Source organism: Lynx rufus, unplaced genomic scaffold (genome assembly GCF_022079265.1).
Source record: "Lynx rufus isolate CCGP_SWC_20201006 ecotype Redwood Valley unplaced genomic scaffold, mLynRuf1.p SCAF_1, whole genome shotgun sequence".
NCBI classification, from domain to species: domain Eukaryota; kingdom Metazoa; phylum Chordata; class Mammalia; order Carnivora; family Felidae; genus Lynx; species Lynx rufus.
The window spans coordinates 11,487,358-11,508,593 of record NW_025814823.1 but is presented as its reverse complement, the minus strand read 5'-3'; the positions used below and the strand labels follow the sequence as shown (position 1 = coordinate 11,508,593).

The 21,236-nt window shown below is 36.4% G+C and overlaps 1 protein-coding gene across 1 annotated transcript in view; it reads right to left on the bottom strand.

Moving 5' to 3' along the window:
- The window catches only part of BRCA2 (BRCA2 DNA repair associated), a 59,518-nt gene extending 39,753 nt beyond the window's left edge, over positions 1-19,765 (bottom strand). The window contains exons 1-10 of the mRNA XM_047078674.1: positions 19,678-19,765; positions 16,943-17,167; positions 11,564-11,672; positions 10,889-10,935; positions 10,747-10,787; positions 10,444-10,555; positions 9,657-9,706; positions 8,669-8,780; positions 6,736-7,854; positions 501-5,291 (exon numbers count right to left, since the gene is read on the bottom strand). Coding sequence (XP_046934630.1) covers positions 501-5,291; positions 6,736-7,854; positions 8,669-8,780; positions 9,657-9,706; positions 10,444-10,555; positions 10,747-10,787; positions 10,889-10,935; positions 11,564-11,672; positions 16,943-17,167; positions 19,678-19,744 — 6,673 coding nt within the window. The 5' untranslated portion in view covers positions 19,745-19,765. The remainder of the gene's footprint in view (positions 1-500; positions 5,292-6,735; positions 7,855-8,668; positions 8,781-9,656; positions 9,707-10,443; positions 10,556-10,746; positions 10,788-10,888; positions 10,936-11,563; positions 11,673-16,942; positions 17,168-19,677) is intronic.
- Positions 19,766-21,236: the final 1,471 nt, after the last annotated feature.

The following is a 21,236-nucleotide window of genomic DNA, read 5'->3' as shown; positions in this document are numbered from 1 at the left end:
GCACCTATAACTGAAACCAATTTTTTAAGTTCACAGGAGCCAGAGTTGGAACCTCTGTGTTCTTCCTCTCTATACATATTCATATTTATATGGAAACAGTTAATAAGTTGTATTATGCAAGCTGTTATAAGGATAGAAATTTCAGATTTTCTAGGGAAAGAAACTTAACAGTAGCTTCTCAATTATAACTATATTAATAATCTCTAAAAATACATCGAAATAACCTCAAAACATGTTTCTTGGTACAGACTCCGAGATAGCAAAAGTGAAATCACATTCCGCTAAACCATCCACAAGGTCTATAAAAATACAGAGGGCACCTGGTGGGATGAGCACTGGGTGTTGTATGGAAACCAATTTGACAATAAATTCCACATTAAAAAAAAAACAACATAATACAGCTTATAATTACCTGAATTGCTGTAAGTTAGCATACCAGGATTATTCAAGACTTAATTTTTAAGTGGTTGGCAACCTAACAGGAAAAAATGGACACTTACCAACTGAGACAAGTACACCTCTTCTTTTCCCTCTTCTTGAATTTGACACAAGCGTCTCCTTAGAGTGTTGGCACGTAGGAAGAAAGTGTCTGGCGTGACTTAGCAGGTCAGCATCTGTCAGCTCACCATCTTCCATAAAAGCTTTGGCAATCTCTACTGTTTCTGTTTCAAAATAGTTTTCTGGATCCTTGGAGTCAGTAGAATGAATTTCTGTATCTGTTTTCACAGGAAGATTAGGAAAAGCTTCAGTTTTCCCAATTTCCATTTTTATATTTTTAGGTAAAGCCTGTTCTTTTTCCAAAAGATGAATGTTCTCAACAAGCGATGCTTTGTTTCCTTGTATCAACTGTTTGTCTTGCTTAAACTGAGAGGGATATGGAGAAACTTGCACAGAGTGATTTTCTGAAGAACCGTTTTCAATGTTAGAGTTACTTGATAATTTAAATTCTTTATTGTAGGCTTTTTCCAATTTGGAGTTTACAGAGTGTTCTGGGGTTCTGTTATCTACACAAGAGGGAGGAGGCATTTTTGATACATCTTGTCTAGATGTAGGTGAACGCTGAGGACTACATTCAGTTTTCATCACATCAAATTCTTCTAGTATTCCCTTAACTTTGCATAAGGCACTTTCAGAAACTGGAACTTGTTTCCCACTTGCTGTACTGAATCCAGAGAAAGCAGATGATAGTAAATTTTGGGGGGTATGTATCATAGTATTTTCTTCTCTTGTGAACTTGTCTGAGTGATCCTCATTATGTTTAAATGATACTTTGGAAAAGGGCTGCTTGGCACTGTCTTCTACCTTAGAAAACACCTGTCTTGCCTTTTGTAATGCAGCATCTGATACTTGTACACATTTTCCACTTGCTGTGCTAAAAATCCCACAAGCATTTGTATAAGAGACGGACTGGAGATGCTTCCCTGTACTAAGTTTACATATATCAGAAGTTTTCAAATTAATCTGATGAGGTGGTATTTCAGAACGTTTCTCGAATCCAGAAATACTTTGGTTAAGTTGTAGAGTTTGTTCACTTTGAGTCTCAGCAAAATCTTTATGTGAAGGCGAACTACATTCTGCACCATCCAGAGAATTAGGACAAATAGTATCTTCTGAATCATCCAGCGCCTTACGATAACCTGCCACAATTTTCCCTGGTTTACTCTTGGTTTGCTTAATTGCCATACTGCAGTTTTCTGTAAATCCCTCTGTCACTTTTGTCTCGTGTGCAACTAAGACTCTTTCACTACTTGCTGTAGTGTATACAGGCACAGCATCATTTGAATCAGAATTCAATTTCTGAGTTGAATCAAAATTATTTGAATCAGAAACCGTCACTTTAATGGCTGTATTTTCATTTTTGCATGAGAAATTAGTCACAAGTTTCTGAACGCAAATATCTTCATTTACGCTTTGTGGATCTGTGTCTGCTTCTCTTACAGTGAACATTATTTCAGAAACACTGGTGTTCTCTCTCTCTCCCACATTCCTCACCACTGGTTCAATACCAGAATTATCAACTTTATTTTTTGAAAGATATTCTGATGTATTATACACTGTTTTTTCTGGCTGATCACCCAATTCTCCTTCTCTAAGCCATTTTTTTACTTCAAGTATTGAAGACTGACTCACAGAAACTTTTCTACCACGTCCTGTGTAAAATGATAAAGCTGAATTTTCAGTGGCTGAATAAGTGGATTGATTTGTACAAGTTGTAGGCTTTTTCGCTGTTTCTTTTCCTGTATTTTCATGTACTTTAACTTTCAGAGAGGCACGATTTGGTATTTTAAGATTTTCAGTTTGTTTGTATAAATTATCACTTAAGAGCCTGGGTACCACCACGATCTCGTTAGAAACAAGGTTTTTCTCTAGAGGCTTCTGCATTTCTTCCTCCTTTGAAGCAGGTGTTATTTCAATTGTTTTGCATGCTAATCGCAGCCCACCTTTACACTGCTCTCTGCCCTTTGACATCTTTGTCCCTCTATGGCTAAAATTAGTCATCGCGCTTTTATCTTGCTCTTGCTCATCAAAAAGATTTTTCACTTTGTCCAAAGACTCCTTTGCAATTTCTATTTTTTTCCCACTAGCTGTATGAAAACCCAAAATGGTAGGTTCTTTGATCTTTTTGATTTCATATTCTGGTCTTTGCTGGAGGGTCAGTGATTTATTTTCAGTACCAGTGAGGTCACTTTCTTTCATTTTGTCTTTTCTTTCAGTATTTTCCATTTTCTCATGACGTGAAATGTCTACTTTGTTGATATCTATGCCAGAAAGTAATTCAGAATTTAAGGAATCTGCAAAGTTATTCAATTCTTCTTCTGTACATTTTTGATCAAGGAGATTTGTAACTTTATTTAATGACGCTCTAGAGACTCTTATATTTTTCCCACTTGCAGTCTGAAAGGATACGTCAAATATGTCAAAATCTTTTGTAATTCGCCCCATTGTATTAGCAGTTAAATGTTCTTTGTTTGATGTGTTAACGTGAAGTGTTTCTTCAGCTTTTACAACTTCCAAACAGGTTAAATCTGACAAACCTTCTTTAATTTGAGTGTTGCCCTCCTTTATAAACTGGCTGGATAATTTCAGATCTATGTCGTGCTGATCAATATATGGCAAGCCATTTTCTTCTTTATGAATATAAACTGTATCATTTTTACTTGAATCACTGCCATCAGATTCTCTGAAGTTATACATATTTCTGCTGGCATCAGTATATTTGTTAGCTTTGTTTTCTATGTTTCTCTTGTAACCTTCAGTATCTTCAGCAACAAAAATGCCAGTAGTCATTTCAATATTATTTTGTAGTATTAGGCGGTATTTATTATTTTTCTCATTTAACTTTTTCTCATTGTTACAATTTTCTTTCTTAAACATTGAAACAGAACCATTACATTTACTTGAAGAGAAACTTCTTATACCTACTTCTACAGAAGTTTCCTCGCTAATATTCTCAAGGTCACTGAACAGCTTCTTAGCTTTTCGCAGTGCTTCACTACAAACGTTCAGTTTTGTGCCACGAGCAGAGTAAAAGCCTCTAAACTCCACTTCATTTTTACCTGTTAAATGGCCAGAAGCACTTTTGTTACAGCTGGTTTTTGACAAGCAAGCAAGCTTCTGCTTACCTCCAATTATACCTTCAAATTTCTTGCTGCTATCTCCCTGACTGATAGATAGGGCATTAATTGTGAGACGGAGATGACCATCTTTCTGTTCCTCAGGAGTGGTATTCGAGATAGTCAGGTGTTTTTCGGGCATCTCACATGGATTTTTCTGTTTCATGTGGCTTGGTTTTCTAAACTGTGTAAACTCAAACTGACTTCCTGATTCTTCCAAAATGGTAGAAAGTTCTGTAATTTCTGCCTTTTGGCTAGGTGTTAAATTATGATTTGAATCAAAATCTCGCTTTAAAGATAAACTTGGAGGAGTTGTGTGACGATTTTCACTATCAGAAACATATGCGCTACTCTGCACACACCCAGATACAGTATTAATTGACTGTGGATCAAGTATATGAGGTTTGCTCAGTTTCTCTTGACTTTCTAATGAAGTATTTACAATTTCAATACAAGCTAAGTTAGTAGGATAACGTTCTTCAATATCTTTGAAGAGCATTTTGCTTTTCTTAATGTTGTGTTCAGAGAGTTTTATCTCTTTATTAGAAGCTGTTCTGAAGCCATTTCCAAAATTGTGATTTAAAATTGGATCTGATAGTCTTGCCCAATTATCCATGTAATCATTATTTCCATTTGATTTCATATCTGAATCCAAGGTGATGTCTGATTTTGAATCTTGGTCTAAAGTCATTCTGAGTTGCTGCTTTATGCTATTTCTATCCTTTAATGTAAGATCATCTATGTTCGATGAATCAAAACCTTTCGTAATTGACACTTTGGCTGCTTGTTTGTCATCCATATCTGTATACACTACCATGGTAGAGTTCTCGAGAACAGGTTCTTTTACACAACAGAGGTCTGAATCTTGAAGTTCCTTAATACTTCCTAAAACAGGAACATTCCTTTCCTTAGTTATTTTAAAGACAAAATTATCACCATCTGGGAAAAGTTCTTCAGAGTTTGGATTGATAGTTATTTTTGAAATTAAAGTAGTTTCTTTTTGGTCTTTTTGGATTATTGTGAGATGTGCATTTTGGTTGAATGGTACCTTCATAGAAGGTGATGCTTCTGTTACATATTTTTCAGTTGACAAAAACTTAGCTTTTTTAGCATGTTCATTTAAAACATGTATTTCTTGATTATTTTCCATGGTTTTGGTTAATTCAAAACCAGCTTCATGACTCTTACATTTTAGTGTCTCTGACACTTCATATGATTCTCTTCCTCTGGAAAGCCCAACTGGGTTTGACGGAGGATCCCTGGGGTGAGGAGTTAACTGGCTGGTATTATCCGGGTCAGATGAAAAGCTTTTCAGAGTCTGAAAGTGAATACCACTATCTTCCACTTCTGAATATGGCACAGAAGGTTGGCTTACTGCAGGCAAGATCTCTTCTTTACTATCTGCAACTCTTTGGCTTTTTGTATCATCTTCACAGTGTTTTTCCTGTAAGGATGACAGACAATTCGTTTCTGTGCTTATAAATGATTGCAGTTTTTCCTTCTTAATTTTTGCTTCTTTATAATCAAGATCCTGAGATATTATTTTATTATTAGGAGAACTGCTTCCATTATTGGAAACTTTTCTCAGAAGTGTCCCAAAAGAGTTGGTTAAGGACAAAATTGGTTCTTTGGAATCATTCTGCAAACAGGTTTTTTTGACAGAAGAATGCAATAAACCTAAAGACACAAAGTGACAAAACAAAATTAAAGTACCATCAATCACGTTTACTAAATATATTCCACTAAGTAAAAAAGGTAGTATCTACGATAAGAATTACATGAAAAGCAAGAAGCGAATGTCAGGCTTAAAACAAAGAATTCTAAATAGTCTCTATTTGAAGTTATTATATTTTCAACTAAAGACAAATAGAACTTAGTATTCTTTTCTAACATGTATCAATTCAATTAAAATTAGTATGTAGTTCAAGAAAGCAGCCACCATAAGTAAAATTCAAATTAGTTTTATTGGAAAATAAAACTGGAAAAAAGTTTCATTGCTAAATGGGTGTAATAGGAGATTAAAAAAACAAGGCAAAGGAAAAGAATTAGAAAAGTAATTACTTCCTTTAGTTAATTCAGTCTTTGATACTGAAAAAAAAAAAAATCAGCTTTTAAAAATAGGCTCTACAGATGAAGGGCCTGAAAAATGTCCTAATCTCAATTATAAAGGCAAATGAATTAAACTGCTCTGAGTTTTTTTTTTTTTTTTTAAATCATCCCTCTGAATTCTGTATTAGGAAGTTAAAAATATTAGTCTCATTTAATCAATGGCCACTACTATATATTAGCTGTTTCGTTGATTTTAATTCTGACATATACAGTATCAAACATTCTTCTCTGGAAATTAACCCAAATCTCAAACAGTTCCTCTACATTCCAGTTTATTCTATCCACTAAAATCTTCTCAAAGGATGATAAAATTGCCTTTTTAACATACAATTCAGCTACTGATAAAGGAATCACTGCTCAAATAAAAACAGAGTCTCACTGTGCATACTCTGACACCGGATATTAATAACTCTAAGTAATCTCTAAATAGTTAAGAAAACTAGGTAACAACAGTAACCACTTTTATTTTAGAAGTGACTTACATTAAACTTAGCTAGAAGTTAGCTTTTTTCTATTTTTTTACATGATTTAGAGAATATCTATAGTAAATAGACAACATATTTACAGAACTGTCAAATTTACATATAACAAAATTAAAGCAGGAATTAAGTAGTCAAGTTCTTGATGATTCTGAATCAAATGCTCTGTCTCAAGAGGCATGATTGTATACAGTATATACTATGCAAACTGATCCAACCAGTCTGAATAAAATGATTTTGAACATTGGCAATCAAAGGCCTAAACAATAATGTATGTAGACATTGCCCGATACTGAATACAAGTACAGTGATTTAAAAAAAACCAAAAAACTACAGAAGGAAAACCAAAAAAGAAACTACAGAAGGAAAGCAGGCAGTATATATTTTAAAAAAGATTAGAGAAAGACTCGCATATTCAAATAAGAGAACTTGTCAACAGCCACAAAACTATACATTCTCTCTCTCTCCCTCTCTCACTTTCACACACACACACACACACACACACACACACACACACACACACACACTCGTACCTGAATCAGCATTTGCAAATGTCAGTGGTCCTTCCAAAACGTTTGCTTCAAATTGGGCTGAATAGTTCATCAGTCCTGATTGCTGGTCCTTCTGTGTTTTTAGTCCTTGATAAGATGTTTCATCATTTACAACATAAATAAACTTTTTTGTTTTCTTTTTCAAAGTGGATATTAAACCTGAATTCTTCAAAGCTACAGAAGTATGTTTGATAGTGGCTGGCCAGCTTCCATTATCAAGTGAACTTGTACTTAAAGAATCCTCTTTCTGTGAGCAAATAGAATGTTTTTCTAATCCACTTTCAGAGGCTTCATGTTCTTCTTTAAAGTTTGGATCAGTTATATTGTTTGAGAACACTGCACTGAATGTCTCTTCAGGTGATTCTCTTATCCTGAATATAGACTTTCTGATACCCTGAAGTGGAGAAGCTATTAGAGAAGTTTCAAATACTGCTTGCTTTACCGCAAGAATGGAATCTTCATGAGATTCAAGACACTGCCCTTCATCTATCTTATTTACCACTATTTCCTCATTTAATATCTTCTCTGTACACTTGGGTACACCTGAAATCTGTGGTAAAGAATCTTCTAAAATAATAAAGTTGGTACATTCTTTCTCTGTGGTTATGAGGTTTTTTTCTGGATTATTTTGGTCACAAGAAGAAATACACAGTAGAGGTAATTTCTCCATGTGGGTTCCATTTAGACCTGAGAGGGTTAGGTGACATGATTCAGAGGCTGAAGACAGTACAACTTCCTTGGAGATTTTATCACTTCCATTCCCAAAGGGCTTCTGATTTGTTACATTCGAATCTAATGGATCACTGGCATTTGCTTCCATTTCAGATACAAAAGAATGTTTATTTTCTTTCATTTGTTTTTTGGCTTCTTCACATTCATTGGTTGTTTCATTGAAAATATTCTTCCTAGTCTTGCTGGTTTTTATTTTTTGTAGGTTTCTTGTTTTACATTTAGGAACACATAATGGAAAACTATCTTCTTCAGAAACATCTGCAACTCTTTCACGTACTTCATCTTCTAAGACATTTGGTGTTGAGTTTCCAAAAGGGTCTTTGCAGCTATTTACTTTATCACATGAATTCCCTACCATTTTCCCCAATCCTGTTAAAATTTAAAACAGAAGCATATTAATAACATTTTATAATATGGCCATATAATTTATACTATTCTTGCAACTGTTCTCAAAGAGATAGCATATACCATGTAACATGTAATGTGGCATTTAAAGGGTTATCCTGAGTGCTAGCTCTTTTAGGGAGGGGAAGGGAAGGAGGGTGCCACCCTTCCCCCATTCTTCTGGTAAAGACTGATTCCAATGTCTCCAAAGCCTTCTATTCATACTCTAATCCTAATACTACCCCCCCCCTTTTTTTTTTTACCAGCTCTACACAATTAAAACTCATGGAATCTTAGTATATATTCTCAATTTAACATTCTAAGATTTATCAAATCAGATGTTCCAAATTAATTTTGTGGCCCTATAATAACTGAGAGTAAAATCTGATTTTACACACACACACACACACACACAGTTATCTAATCCCACACATTTATACAGAGATATACACATACCAAGAAAAATGCAATATTCCAATGATCTGATTAGGTAACTTTGAGTACATGTGCAACCCAAATTACTAATTAGAAATAAGGCCTTCACATTTTGTTAATTTTTAGTCTTATTTTTATCTCTGTAAGTTTTGAGTTATAGGTTTTGTTTTGGTGTTACTATAGGATATTGAATGGTATTATCTTACCATGATTTAACATTTTCATTTAAATCACATTAGCTTCTACTCAGAGAACTTTCATTAATTAAGAAGGAAAAACAGTGTATTTTCTTTTTAAGAAAGAAGTAATAATACTTTAATGCTGTCAGTTAAAAACAGTAGTTCAATTAAATAGAAGGACTTACCTTGACTTTTAGCTTCTCTTTGACTTTTGTTTTCACTGTCTGGCCCAGAAGGGATAAACCTATCATTTTTCTTCAGACTTTCGTCATGGTTACACAAATAGCTTTTAAAGATCTGCAAAAGTTGTATTTTAAAGTCACTAGTATAAAAATTCTCACTATGCATATATTCAACTTAGAGACACCATTACTTCATAGGCAGTCAAGAAAATCACATAGAGTATAGATATGCAATGGAGTATTACTTGGCAATAAGAATAAAATCTTGCCATTTGCAATGACGTGGATGGAACTAGAGGGTATTATGCTAAGCGAAATTAGCTGGAGAAAGACAAATATCGTATGACTTTCACTCATATGAGGGTTTTAATACACAAAACAGATGAACATACGGGAAGGGAAGCAAAAATAATACAAAAACTGAGAGGGGGACAAAACGTAAGAGACTTAAATATAGAGAACCAACAGAGGATTGCTGGAGGGGTTGTAGGAGGGGGAAGGGCTCAATGGGTAAGGGGCATTAAGGAATCTACTCCTAGATCATTGTTGCATCATATGCTAACTTGGATGTACATTAAAAAATAAATTAAAAAAAAAAAGAAAATCACATAGGATCGGGCTTAAAGACTTTATCAAAGACTTAGATAAATCATAAATTAAGGAATGAAAAAATGCAAGATAATATTTCAAGGCATTCTAAAATTATTATTTTTTAAAATTTTTTTTAACGTTTATTTATTTTTGAGACAGAGAGAGACAGAGCATCAACGGGGGAGGGTCAGAGAGAGAGAGGGAGACACAGAATCTGAAACAGGCTCCAGGCTCTGAGCTGTCAGCACAGATCCCAACGCGGGGCTCGAATTCACGAACCGCGAGATCACGACCTGAGCCAAAATCGGACGCTTAACCGACTGAGCCACCCAGGTGCCCCGTGGCATTCTAAAATTATAAGCAACTGCAACAGCATCCTCAATTTGTCATATTTACTTACAGCAGTAGTGTCATTAGGAAATACAGCTGCAGATGCTTCCTCATCTCTGACTGTAAAAAAAAAAATTCAATTTATCTATACTGTATTATATACCACACACTAAGGTTAATGTGAAAACTGAAGTATTTTCTGGTCATACATCAAAAGACACATACACTACTGAAATAAATGATGCATTTGAAACAAAACGAATTGACTCAAGTATGGTAATTAGAAAGGTCAATCAACATAGTGAATAAGCTACATTCAATTCCTTACTACCACTCATAAGGGGCTAAGAAACTGTGGTTTGATGACCCCGACTTTAAGGTAATACTATCCATAAAGACTAAGAAAATCAGATGGAGCTATGGGGTCATGACTTAAGGATAAAGCTTATAGACTTTAGCATTTATTTAGATAATAATACACTCTAAAAGCATATTATATGTCTTACTTTTCAACATGCTTTTACCTCTATTATTTCATCTGAGCAACAAAAAAAGTTAAATCCTAGCCAAAGAGAGAATCAAAATGGAATGTACTTTTGCTAGAATAATAAAAAAAATCCTGGTTTGCATATAGATGGACTCTTACAGAATACTACTCCTAGAACACCATGTAATGTACCTGTAATCCCAATATAAATAGAATAAAATTATTCTGAACTAACACACTTCTCAAAGATAGTATAATCTAATTACTATCCAATTATCTTTTCCTATTTTCTTTTTGTCAGAAGCATTTAGAGATGACACTCTGTCAACATTATCTACCATCTTACATGATACACATTTGCTAGTATTACCTATGAGTACAGTAGAACTAAGGGTTGGTGGTGTGGCTAAAGAACTTGACCAAGACATATCGGGATCCACCTCAGCTCCTAGACTTTCAGAAATACGTTTTGGTGTCTGACCCTGGAAATAAGAAAACGGTTTATTTATTTCACATAAATGCACTAATGATTAAGAGTATTTTTTTCACTTATCACTCACTGAATGCCTACATGAGACCATAGGTACGTATTGTAAATCTCAGGGCACAGGCAGGACACTGTTGTCAAACTCTCACTTCTCCACAAGAAAAATAAACTAGGCGGAATATTTACCTTCATAAGCTTCGGTGTATGAAACAAGCTTCCACATACCACTGGGGGTAAAACAAGGGGAAAATTACTACATTTTATTTTTATTAAAATTTAAGAGTATTTTAGAGCTAAAAAAAAAAAAAACCCTCATTTTTAATCATACCCGACTTTTCTCTTTGTGGTGTTACATGTGTACTTCGTAGAAGAGGACTAAAATGGAAAAAAAAAAAAAATTATTCAAAGATAACAGAAATGGCAAGAAGAAACAAAATATTAATCTTATTGAAAAAAAAGACTCAGTCATATCAATTATTAGAATTACAATACTTTGTAATATTTTGTTATTTTTTAAAAAGTAAACATCTCATGAAAAATTAAGTAACCACTAAATTATGTTTAAAATGTCCACAAAAAGTAATGTATAAAGCACTCACAAATTTCAACTGCTAAGAACTGTACATCTTGAACTTAAAAATTATGCAATTATGTAAACTGAATCTATAAAATCATATTCTCTCAAAGCACACAAATTATTTTAAGCTGCTATATCAAGGGCATTGCTTTTCATCAATATTTTTATAACTTAAAAATGTCACAGAATATAGATAAAAAAACAGTGAATTCAACATAGTAAGAAAAACAAAGTAAATGTTTCTAATGTAAAAATTATTGAATTAAAAAACTCAACCTAAAAGGAGATTATTTAAAAGTAGAATATCCTCTTTCAGGCTTTTAGCCAAAATATTAGCATGAAAATTAGGTGCATTTCTAGAAAACAAACAGCATATGTAGGAAAATGTTTCATTTAAATATTTTAATAGAACAAGCTTTACCATACCTTTCACTAAGACAAGAATTTAGAGGTGGGCTGGTAACATCATTTGTTTGATCCATTTTAGACTTCATTGTGCAACAACTTTTATGTTTACTATTGGTAATATCCTTTCCTGAAACAGTACAATAATTCAGTGAGTACATATATACTATGGATTGTGAATTTTCATTCTCTGGAAGTATTTAAAAACAAAAAAAATCTTATCTATCCTGGGAAGGAGAATGTATGGGGAGTTCAGTTGAATTGGTTTCTCAGTTTGTTGATTCCTTCCAAAAGGGGAGGTCTCAAAGGATGTGTGCCCTCATTCAACAAGTATATAATATATGTAAGACACTTTGGGACACTTCAAGGAGTTCATAACATAGCAGGAGAAATTTTTTGAAATTCCACACAAGTGGAACACAGAATAGAATGTTTTATGCCTTATTATTAAGTCACACGCACTAGGGTATTATGAAGGATAAGAGTAAAGAAAAAGACATTTACTAAAAACCTACCAACGTACCAAATTTGATCATATTAGTCTTCTGCTGAAAACTTTCAAGATCTTGTTCTCAAGAGCAAGCTCAAATTCCAAAACAAAACTCCCTAGTAACAAGGACTTTCAACATCTGCCTTAATTTCCATGACATTCTTTCACTCTACTTTTCAGCCATACCCAACCACCTGCATATCCTGCAAGAATGCTCTCCTTCACTTTAGGCCTTTGTACAAACTGTTTTTCTCTCTTTTTATTTCTCTTGACTGAACATCCTCTTTCAGGCTTCCATTTTGAAACTACCTCCTCTGGAAAAATTTAGTGGTCCCTAACATGAGATTAAGTGATAGCTGGTGCTGTATGTTCCTCGTAGAGTTTATCATACAGCATTCTTGCTTCCCCTCCTAGAAATGTGAGCTCCTTGACATAGGGATCTTACTTATCACTGTCTCCTTAGCAACTATAATCAATGCTTAATGTTACAGTCACTCCACAATTCCTGGCTGGATGAATTAGCAGTGATTAGAAAAAACTACCACTATTGACGAATACATCTATTTTCTCCACAATAAGGCTCAGTCAGGGTTTCTAAAGCTGTATCTGGCTCTATCAAATCCAATTTACAGTGTGGAAATATTCCCATTTTCTGTATCACAAATATGGTACTTGAGGCATTTATTATTACTCTTAAAAACTGCTTTCAAAAATAGTTGCTTTAACTGATCCTATAATCTCCAACTTAGAAAAGTTTGGGGAAAAATAAGTTGCATTAGTGTTAATAAAATAAGGCAAAGACCAAACAAAACTATTTGCAGTAGCACATGCAAAACACTGTGTTATATTACTCATTTCTTAAGTAACAGGAAATGGATATAATCACTACTAAGCCAAATACACGTGTGAGGTAAACCCCACTTCAATGAAATATCCAAGTTTCTCTAATGAGACTTTTAGTTGACACTAAAAAGTAGCTAAACCTATTTTTAAAATTTCACTTTTCCCAGTTCATTTTAACAAAGATCATAATCAGGAAATGACTACTACACACTTAGAATGGCTAAAGCCCAAAACAAAAACAACACCAAATGCTGATGGGGACGTAGAACAAGAAAAACTCTTACTCACTGCCGATGGAAATGCAAAATGGTGCGGCCACTTTGGGATTCAGTTTGAAGTTTCTTATGTAACTAAACATATGCCTACCATATGATCCAGCAATCATGCCCCTTGGTATTTTCCCAAATGAGTTGAAAACTTAGGTCCACACAAAAACCTGCACATGATAGAGTAGCTTTGTTCATAACTGCCAAAACTTGGAAGCAACCAAGATGTTCTTCAATAGGTGAACGGATAAACAAACTGGTACATCCATATAATACAGCATTATTCAGTGATAAAAAGAAATGAGCTATCAAACCATGAGAAGATGCAGAGGAACCTTATGTTGCTAAGTAAAAGAAGCCAGTTTGAAAGGTTACATACTGTATGATTTCCACTATATGACATTCTGAAAAAAAGACTGTAGACTGTAAAAAAGATCAGTGGTTGTCAGGGGTTTGGGGTGGAGGTAAGTGAACAGGTGGAGAGCAAACACAAGGGGCTTTTAGGGCAGTGAAACGATCCTGTAGGATACTGTAATGATGGATACATGACATTATACATTTGTCAAAAACCACAGACCTGTACGAATAATGAACCCTAATGTAAACAAACGACTTCAGTTGATAATAAAGTATCAATATTGGCTTAGCAATGAACACCCAAATGTAAAAAATGAAAAGTAAAAAAATGAAGCAGGTAAAAATAAGTCATATCCAAAAAACATTTGCCAAGTAATCTGAGAATCTCATAAAAAGGCTGAATAATGGTGAGATAAACTCATACGATTTTACTCAAAAGGACTGCTGAGAAGCAGAAATAGTACATTTCCTCATGAAACTTTAGGGATAATTCTCATTTGAAAACAACAGGTGTCAGAATGAAACAAGTAGGTTAAAAAACAGCTTAAGTCTTACATTTTAATACTGAATTTAAACTAAACAAAAACAAAAGGAATCAGGAAACTATAGTCAGAATTATTTATGCACTATAACCTTAAAAATTTTGATTCATCTGCACTGAGAGTGGCCTTATTAATTCATTCTTGTCCCTCCCTAATTATAGATAGACCAATTCCAACTCTTTCAAGATTCAGTAAATTAGCATAAACTGGTTTACAGAGCTTTTCCTGAGCCCATTAAAATAGATGGCTGATTCCTTTACTATGCCCACAACATAGCACTTTCGTAGGTGATCCTATTATAGCATATACCACACTGTATATTTATTTACATACTCTGTCTTACACAAGACTGAGTTCCTACAGGTCAAAAGCATCTTATTCATGTTTGTATCCTTAATGTCTAACAAATTGCCATGCACAAAGTATGGAATACTGGTTGACTGAATGATCTCCTTTTCTGTGTTCTGCATTTCATCTGCTAAATATTCCTTAAGGCTCTATCCTAAGCCTCATCATAATCAATTTCCTCAACACATGTGATGACTTTATCACTTTGTTGATTCCTATAACTTTCTTTCCTATCTGTATGCTCTCTTAAGTTTTAATCTTGTATTCCCCAAATCCTTCAGGACATCACCTTTACACCTCACCACTGTCTCAAATTGCAGTCCACAACTCAACCTACTTTTTTTCATCCTTTGAAGCTTTTTCCGTCTTATACCTGTTTTTCCTCCAGTGCTTAAAACGTCTACGAATGTCACCATTATATTCTTAGTTATGCTCTAAACCTGTGATTTGATCCTTTCTTTGAAATCCCTAGGTCTAGGATATTGTGGGGTCTTACAGTTTCTATCTTCCATATCCGCTTTCACTACCACTACTCTAATTCAGGTGGTTGGCCCACTACAACCTGGACCATTATGTGTCCTAACTGGTCTCCCTGCCTCCAGTCTTCCATTTCCATGAGAATCACCCGATTAGTTTAAAAGGTACACTTATGGGCTCTATTTCTAGTGATTCTAATTTAGTAGATTCAGATTAGGACCTGAAATCTTCCCTTTCATTCAGGACTTCAGGAGATTCTCACAATATAGGCATCTCATTTTGAAAAAAAAATCTCCAAAGATTGGGTCCAGTTATTAGGCTTTCCAAAGCAAAATAAATACTCATTTATTCTGTAAATATTTACTGAGTACTCACTTTGTATGCCGCTAGGTATCCAGTAACATACAAGAAAATCTTTGTCCATTACCTATGTCCTCTTTGTATGTGCATTTTCTGGTACCATGAATTTCCTCTTTCATAGTATTTATTCCACTGTAATTGCTTATTTTAAGTCTCCTCCAGTAGAAGCTAACAGTGTGACAAGGAAAACTTCCCAGAAGCACATACACAAATCAAGACCTGAAAGATGAGCTTGTTAGATAAAAAGGTAGGAAGAACTAACTAACTTCTGGACAGAGGTAACAATCTATAAAGAGCCATGGAGCAAAGTGGTTTCAAAAAGAAATTCAGTATGAACAAATGGTAAATTACATGGGTGGGAGAGGAATTATGGCAGCATGAGGCACGAGTTAATGAGACTAGATTAAAAAAGAACCTTGTAAATCATGTTAAGGAGTTAAGATTTTATCATGAAGGCAAAGGGAGGTAGTCAAAGATTTGAAGCAGGAAGTAGCATGATCAAATTTACATGTGATTTTTCTGGATAACCTATCAAATAAACTCAATTGTTTTAGTCCGGCATTAAATATCTGGCTCTAGGTGCTCTTTCTAGCCTTAGGTTATTTATTGGTCCGTTTTAGACATGCAACACTCCAAACAATCTGGGGTGCCTGGGTGGCTCAGCCTGTTGAGCGACCGACTTTGGCTCAGGTCATGATCTCACAGCTTGTGAGTTTGAGACCCGCGTCAGGCTCTGTGCTGACAGCTCAGAGCCCGGAGCCTGCTTCGGATTCTGTGTCTCGCTCTCTCTCTCTGCCCCTCCCCCACTCGTGCTCTGTCTCTCTCTGTGTCAGAACTGAACATTAAAAAAAAAAAAAAAACACAACCTGAATTACTTGACATTCTCTTAACAAACTACATCATCATCTTCCTCACGTTTTTCCTCTGCCTAGTACATTCATTATTACCCTGCCATCTTCAAATTTCTGGATCTCACCTATCCTTCAAGGTTATTCAAATAAATAAAGGTAATTCAAATAAATCACTCCCCAATTCCCCCCCCAAACTTATTTATGCTCTTTCTTCTCAACTCTCACTGTACTTTTTGTACTTTGCTTTTGACACGTGCCACATTCAATCTTAGACTGCTCTTTATCTGTCTACTGTTAATTCCCCTTACTTGACAGTAACACTCCAGAGAAAGGAGAATATGTCATTTAAATAGGTGATAAACATTTGAATGACTGAACATATAATCTTATTACATGATTGATTGGAATACCTGGCATGTATGCCAGGGAAACTGTTACCAAATCAAAAGACATTTATAGAAAATTGATAAAAATACCCTTCTCTGTCCTCTGTGATAACCTGCAGAAATAGAGTTTATTTAATTAACATCAAAACAAATCCCACTTGGTGTTTTTTTTTGGGGGGGGGGGCAGAAGAAAGATATAATTTAACAAACTAGGCAGGATATATTAAATCAAAGGAGGGAAGAAAAGGAACACTAATTAAGTACCTGCATTCTTTTATTTAATCCAAACTTACAGGCATTATTTTCATCATCTCCATTTTTCAAGTGGGGAAAGTGAAGCCGGAGAGATTGATCTGACCAGTATGATACAATTACCAATAGAGCTGGGAGTTTTAACATAGGTTTGTCTCAATTCCTGGTTCATGTTTTTCCCCTAGTCTACTGGACCACATTACTTACCCGAGTCTATTCTGTATTTACCTAATTCTTTTAAAGGAGACTGTTGGTATATTGGTGGAATCAGACCTTGCTCTTTGAATATTATTGGAGTTGAAGCCAACTGATGACAAGGTTTCCTTTGTGGGGTTTTAAACAGGTTTGGTTCATAACTGATTTTATATCCAGATTCTTCTGTGGGTTCAGAATTATAGGGTGGAGCTTCTAAACAAAGTTCTTCAAACCAGTTAAGGCTTATTGGCCCTAAATCTGTAAGAAAAATAAAAATTCCATCTTGGTTTTAATCAGTGACAGGTAAGTTCATGAACCAGTAAAGATCATAACAAAGAAAAGGATGCTTGAGATTTTGACTGTAGATTACTTTTGTTAATGTATATTAATTAAACAAGAGCAGGGGCGCCTGGGTGGCGCAGTCGGTTAAGCGTCCGACTTCAGCCAGGTCACGATCTCGCGGTCTGAGTTCGAGCCCCGCGTCAGGCTCTGGGCTGATGGCTCAGAGCCTGGAGCCTGTTTCCGATTCTGTGTCTCCCTCTCTCTCTCTGCCCCTCCCCCATTCATGCTCTGTCTCTCTCTGTCCCAAAAATAAATAAACGTTAAACAAGAGCAGTAATCTGTTCTCCCTCCAATCTGTAGCATGGTCTAACAAGAGTTTACAAAAGTTACAAGGTGATTGCTCCTAGCTATATTAGTTAGCTTTTCTAAAGTTTTCTTTCTCTTACATTCAGGATTCAGAAACAAGTCATTCATAGCAAGAATGCATTCCACAGATACAATTTAACTACAAAGACTACATAAAGGGATGTGAGAAATCTGTAAGTACAGGAACATGTAGACTCACAAATCAAATGGAATAAAAAGACTCCCTCCTGTTAAAGAGAAATGACAAAATTTCTACTATGATCTATCTACCCTTAAAGTAATGATTCTCAATGTGTGGTCTCTGGACTACTGGTGGTGGGGGTGAGGGTGGGGGGTAGGTCCCCAAGACAAATTCAAGAGCTCCATTAGGTCAAAACAATTTTCATAATAATACGAAGGTATCATTTCTTTTTTTCACAATGGTGACATCTGCACCCTTGGTGTGTAAAACTGATGACATCTTTGCATGAGTCAAGGCAGTGGCAATAAACGGGGCTAGTAATTGTATTCCATCATTCACGCACTTGTCAAAAACAAAACCAAAAAACCAGTCTAACTTAAAATATCATTAATGAAGCAGTAAAAATTATTTTATAAAGCCCAACCCTTGAGCACATCTTTTTAATATTCTCTGTGACAAAATGGAAAGTATGCATCAAGCATTTCTGCATATTAAGTACGACAGTTGTCTAGAAAAGCACAAGTGGTGAGTTATGAGCTGAATTAGCACTTTTTCATGGAAAGTCATTTTTAGTAGAAAGGACAACAAATAAGTCATTTTGAGTTGAGTGATTTGGTGAACATTTTCTCAAAAAATGAAGTGAGCCTATCACTGCAGAAAAAAAGTTTGTTGCCAGTGAGAAAATGACAGCTTTTAAATGGGAATTCGAATTTTGTTAAAGTTTATTAAGGCTCTGTAAACTTATCTTCTTAATCTTAGGAGATTTTTCTGATGAGATTAGTGAATTAACACATGTGATTTTTAACGCTTAATACAACGTGTCAATATATGAAATATTTGTAATCCACAACACTGACATTTTACAACTTATCAATACCCAATGTTACAACATGGATAAAAGATTTATTCAAAGTGCAAAAAAGACTAATAGAATTAAATGTAACAAGAGTATAAAAAGCTGACGATATGGTTTCCAATTCCATATTGCAACTCTTAAACTACCACTTATCAATTTTTTGTGTATTATCAAAGAAAAATACCCACCATTAACTGAAGACTATTAAAATACTCCTTTTTCTCAACTACATTGGTGTGTGAGGCTGGCTTTTCTTTATATGCTTGTACCAAAACAACATACTGCAACAGATTAAATGTAGAAGCAGGTATGAGAATCCAGCTATCTTCTATTAAGCCAGATATTAAAGTGCAAAATTGTAGGGGCACCCGGATGGCTCAGTCCATTAAGCATCAGACTTCTCAGGTCATGATCTCAAGGCTTGTGGTTTGAGCCCCGCCATAGGACTCTGTGCTGACAGTGTGGAGCCTGCTTTGGATTCTGTCTCCTTCTCTCTCTGCCCCTCGCCTGCTTGCGTGTGGGCTCTCTCTCAAATAAAACATTAAAAAAAAATTGGAAAACAGAGCCATCCTTCTTTTTTGGGGGGCGGGAAATACGGTTATTTTTCAAAAAAATATTATTTATGTTAATATGCAATGGGTTTATCTTTAAGTGAATTAATAAACATTTTTTTTTCAAATTCTTAGCTTTAATTTCTATATGGTAGTCTGCATAAACAAAAGCTCTCTGAGGTCCTCAATCATTTTTAAGAGTTTAAGGAGTATTGAGACTAAAAAGTTTGACAACTCCTCCTGTCAAGTAACATTACCAACGCTTCTGATTTGCTAGAAGGTCTGTGCTTTAAAAGCAATTCTTCCTACTACTAATTTTAAGAGGCTGGTCTTTTGTTTGTCCCCAGGGTTCTACACTTATCATTTGGCTAACCCTAAATGACCATTTTCTTAACTGGATGGATGACTCCAGAAGGAACAGTTTACAGTGTAAACAAAACCGTCAAGTATTGGATTCTTTTCAGCAAGCATGCATATTTACATATTTTTCTGAAAACATTTTCTCGAGGTAAATGATCAACTTTGTCAATACCTGCTTTATTGCACCGCGTCCTAAAAATTTCAAAAAAAGTTGGTCTCTCTTTGCATCCAATAGGCATTTTTATCTACAATATTACTCCGATGCTTGGTAACTCTGCAAAAACAAACAAACAAAAAAACACCAAATACACTTCACAGGGATGCAGTCCTTGTTAACTGGCTCTAAGGTACAATCAGAAGCAGGTAAACTTGCCTAAAGTTACATTGTTTCTTTACCTCGGTCCTATCTTCTGGAACGGTAGCTGAACTCACTGCGAGGATGGGAGCGTTCCGTGTTTGTGCTGTCCAACGGAGTCGCCACTAGCCACATGAAACATTTGAAACGAGGGAAGCGCGACTCAAGAACAGAATTTTAAATGTTTAGTTTCAATTAAGTTAACTAGTCATGTGCGGCTAGGGGATGCTGTCAGTGAGGGGTCCTATGAGAGGTAACTATCTTTGGACAATTTCAAATCAGTAAATCTTCGTAATACAGCAAATGCCGGAGGGTTTAAGCAAGACAGATACAGCGTACCAGGAGCTGTAAAACATTTTCCGGAATTACGATATTCCGTTAAAGTTAACTTCATCGTCTTTCCAATTAAGGAAACTTGAGACTGGGACATCTGGGGCAGCTAAGGGGCAAATCCTGGGCGGGTGGCGGGGACCGAAGCTGGGAAGTGGAGTCCCAAGGAAGCGCCAGGGCTCGAGTCCGCTCAGCGGAGGAGCCGAACCCCCGGCCCTTTCTCCCAGTCGGTGCGAGGTTGGCACCGACCGTAGAGGGCGGGAGGCCGCGGCTCCCACCCCGGGAACGAGAGGCGTTCCCCCGCCGCCTCACAACGGCCCGTCCGTCTCCACCCAGCCAACACTAACCGCCTCCGCTGGTGGAGCTCTTTTTGGCCGGAGAAGGCTGACAAAAACCGCGCCGGCACCTCGACCAGAAATCTGGGCCGCAGGCTCGTTTGCGCGGCGATCCACGGTTCTGACAACAAGCAAGGCGCGGAGTCCCAGCAGCTCCGCCTCCGTCGACCCTGTTTCAGACGCTCGCGCCAAAAGCCCGCTCCCTGCGCACGTCACGCGGTGACGCCATGACGCGCACGCAACGTGCGCGCCACCCGGAAGTCAGGCTCTGCAGAGTCCGTGTGGCGAAAGCCAAGCGCGTTTTCGGCTGCTGAGCGTCCGGTCCGGAACCGCGTAAAGACGGAGCTGGGGTGCTTCTTGTCTTCTCCCTGAGGCTTCAGAGTACCAGGCCGCGCTGCTGGGGGGGCGACCGCGCACAAAGTGTACTTCGCCACTCCTCATTCCCTCTGCCCCACCTCACGTTTGGGTGACCGCTAGGGTACACGGCCTGGGGTCTTTGAAAGACCTTTGTTCTCCCCTAAGAACGGCGTCCCCTAAAGTGGCCCACCTTGGGAACCCCCAGAGTGGGCCGTGGTTGTGGCTAACTGCTTTCCCGGTTGTGTGCTCTGCATAGAGTGGAAAGGGCTGAGATTTGAAGCCAGAGGACTTTAGTTCTAGTCCCCATGTTGCTCTTACGTGGCAGGTTTCCAAGACCTCTAAGCCTTGAAAAAT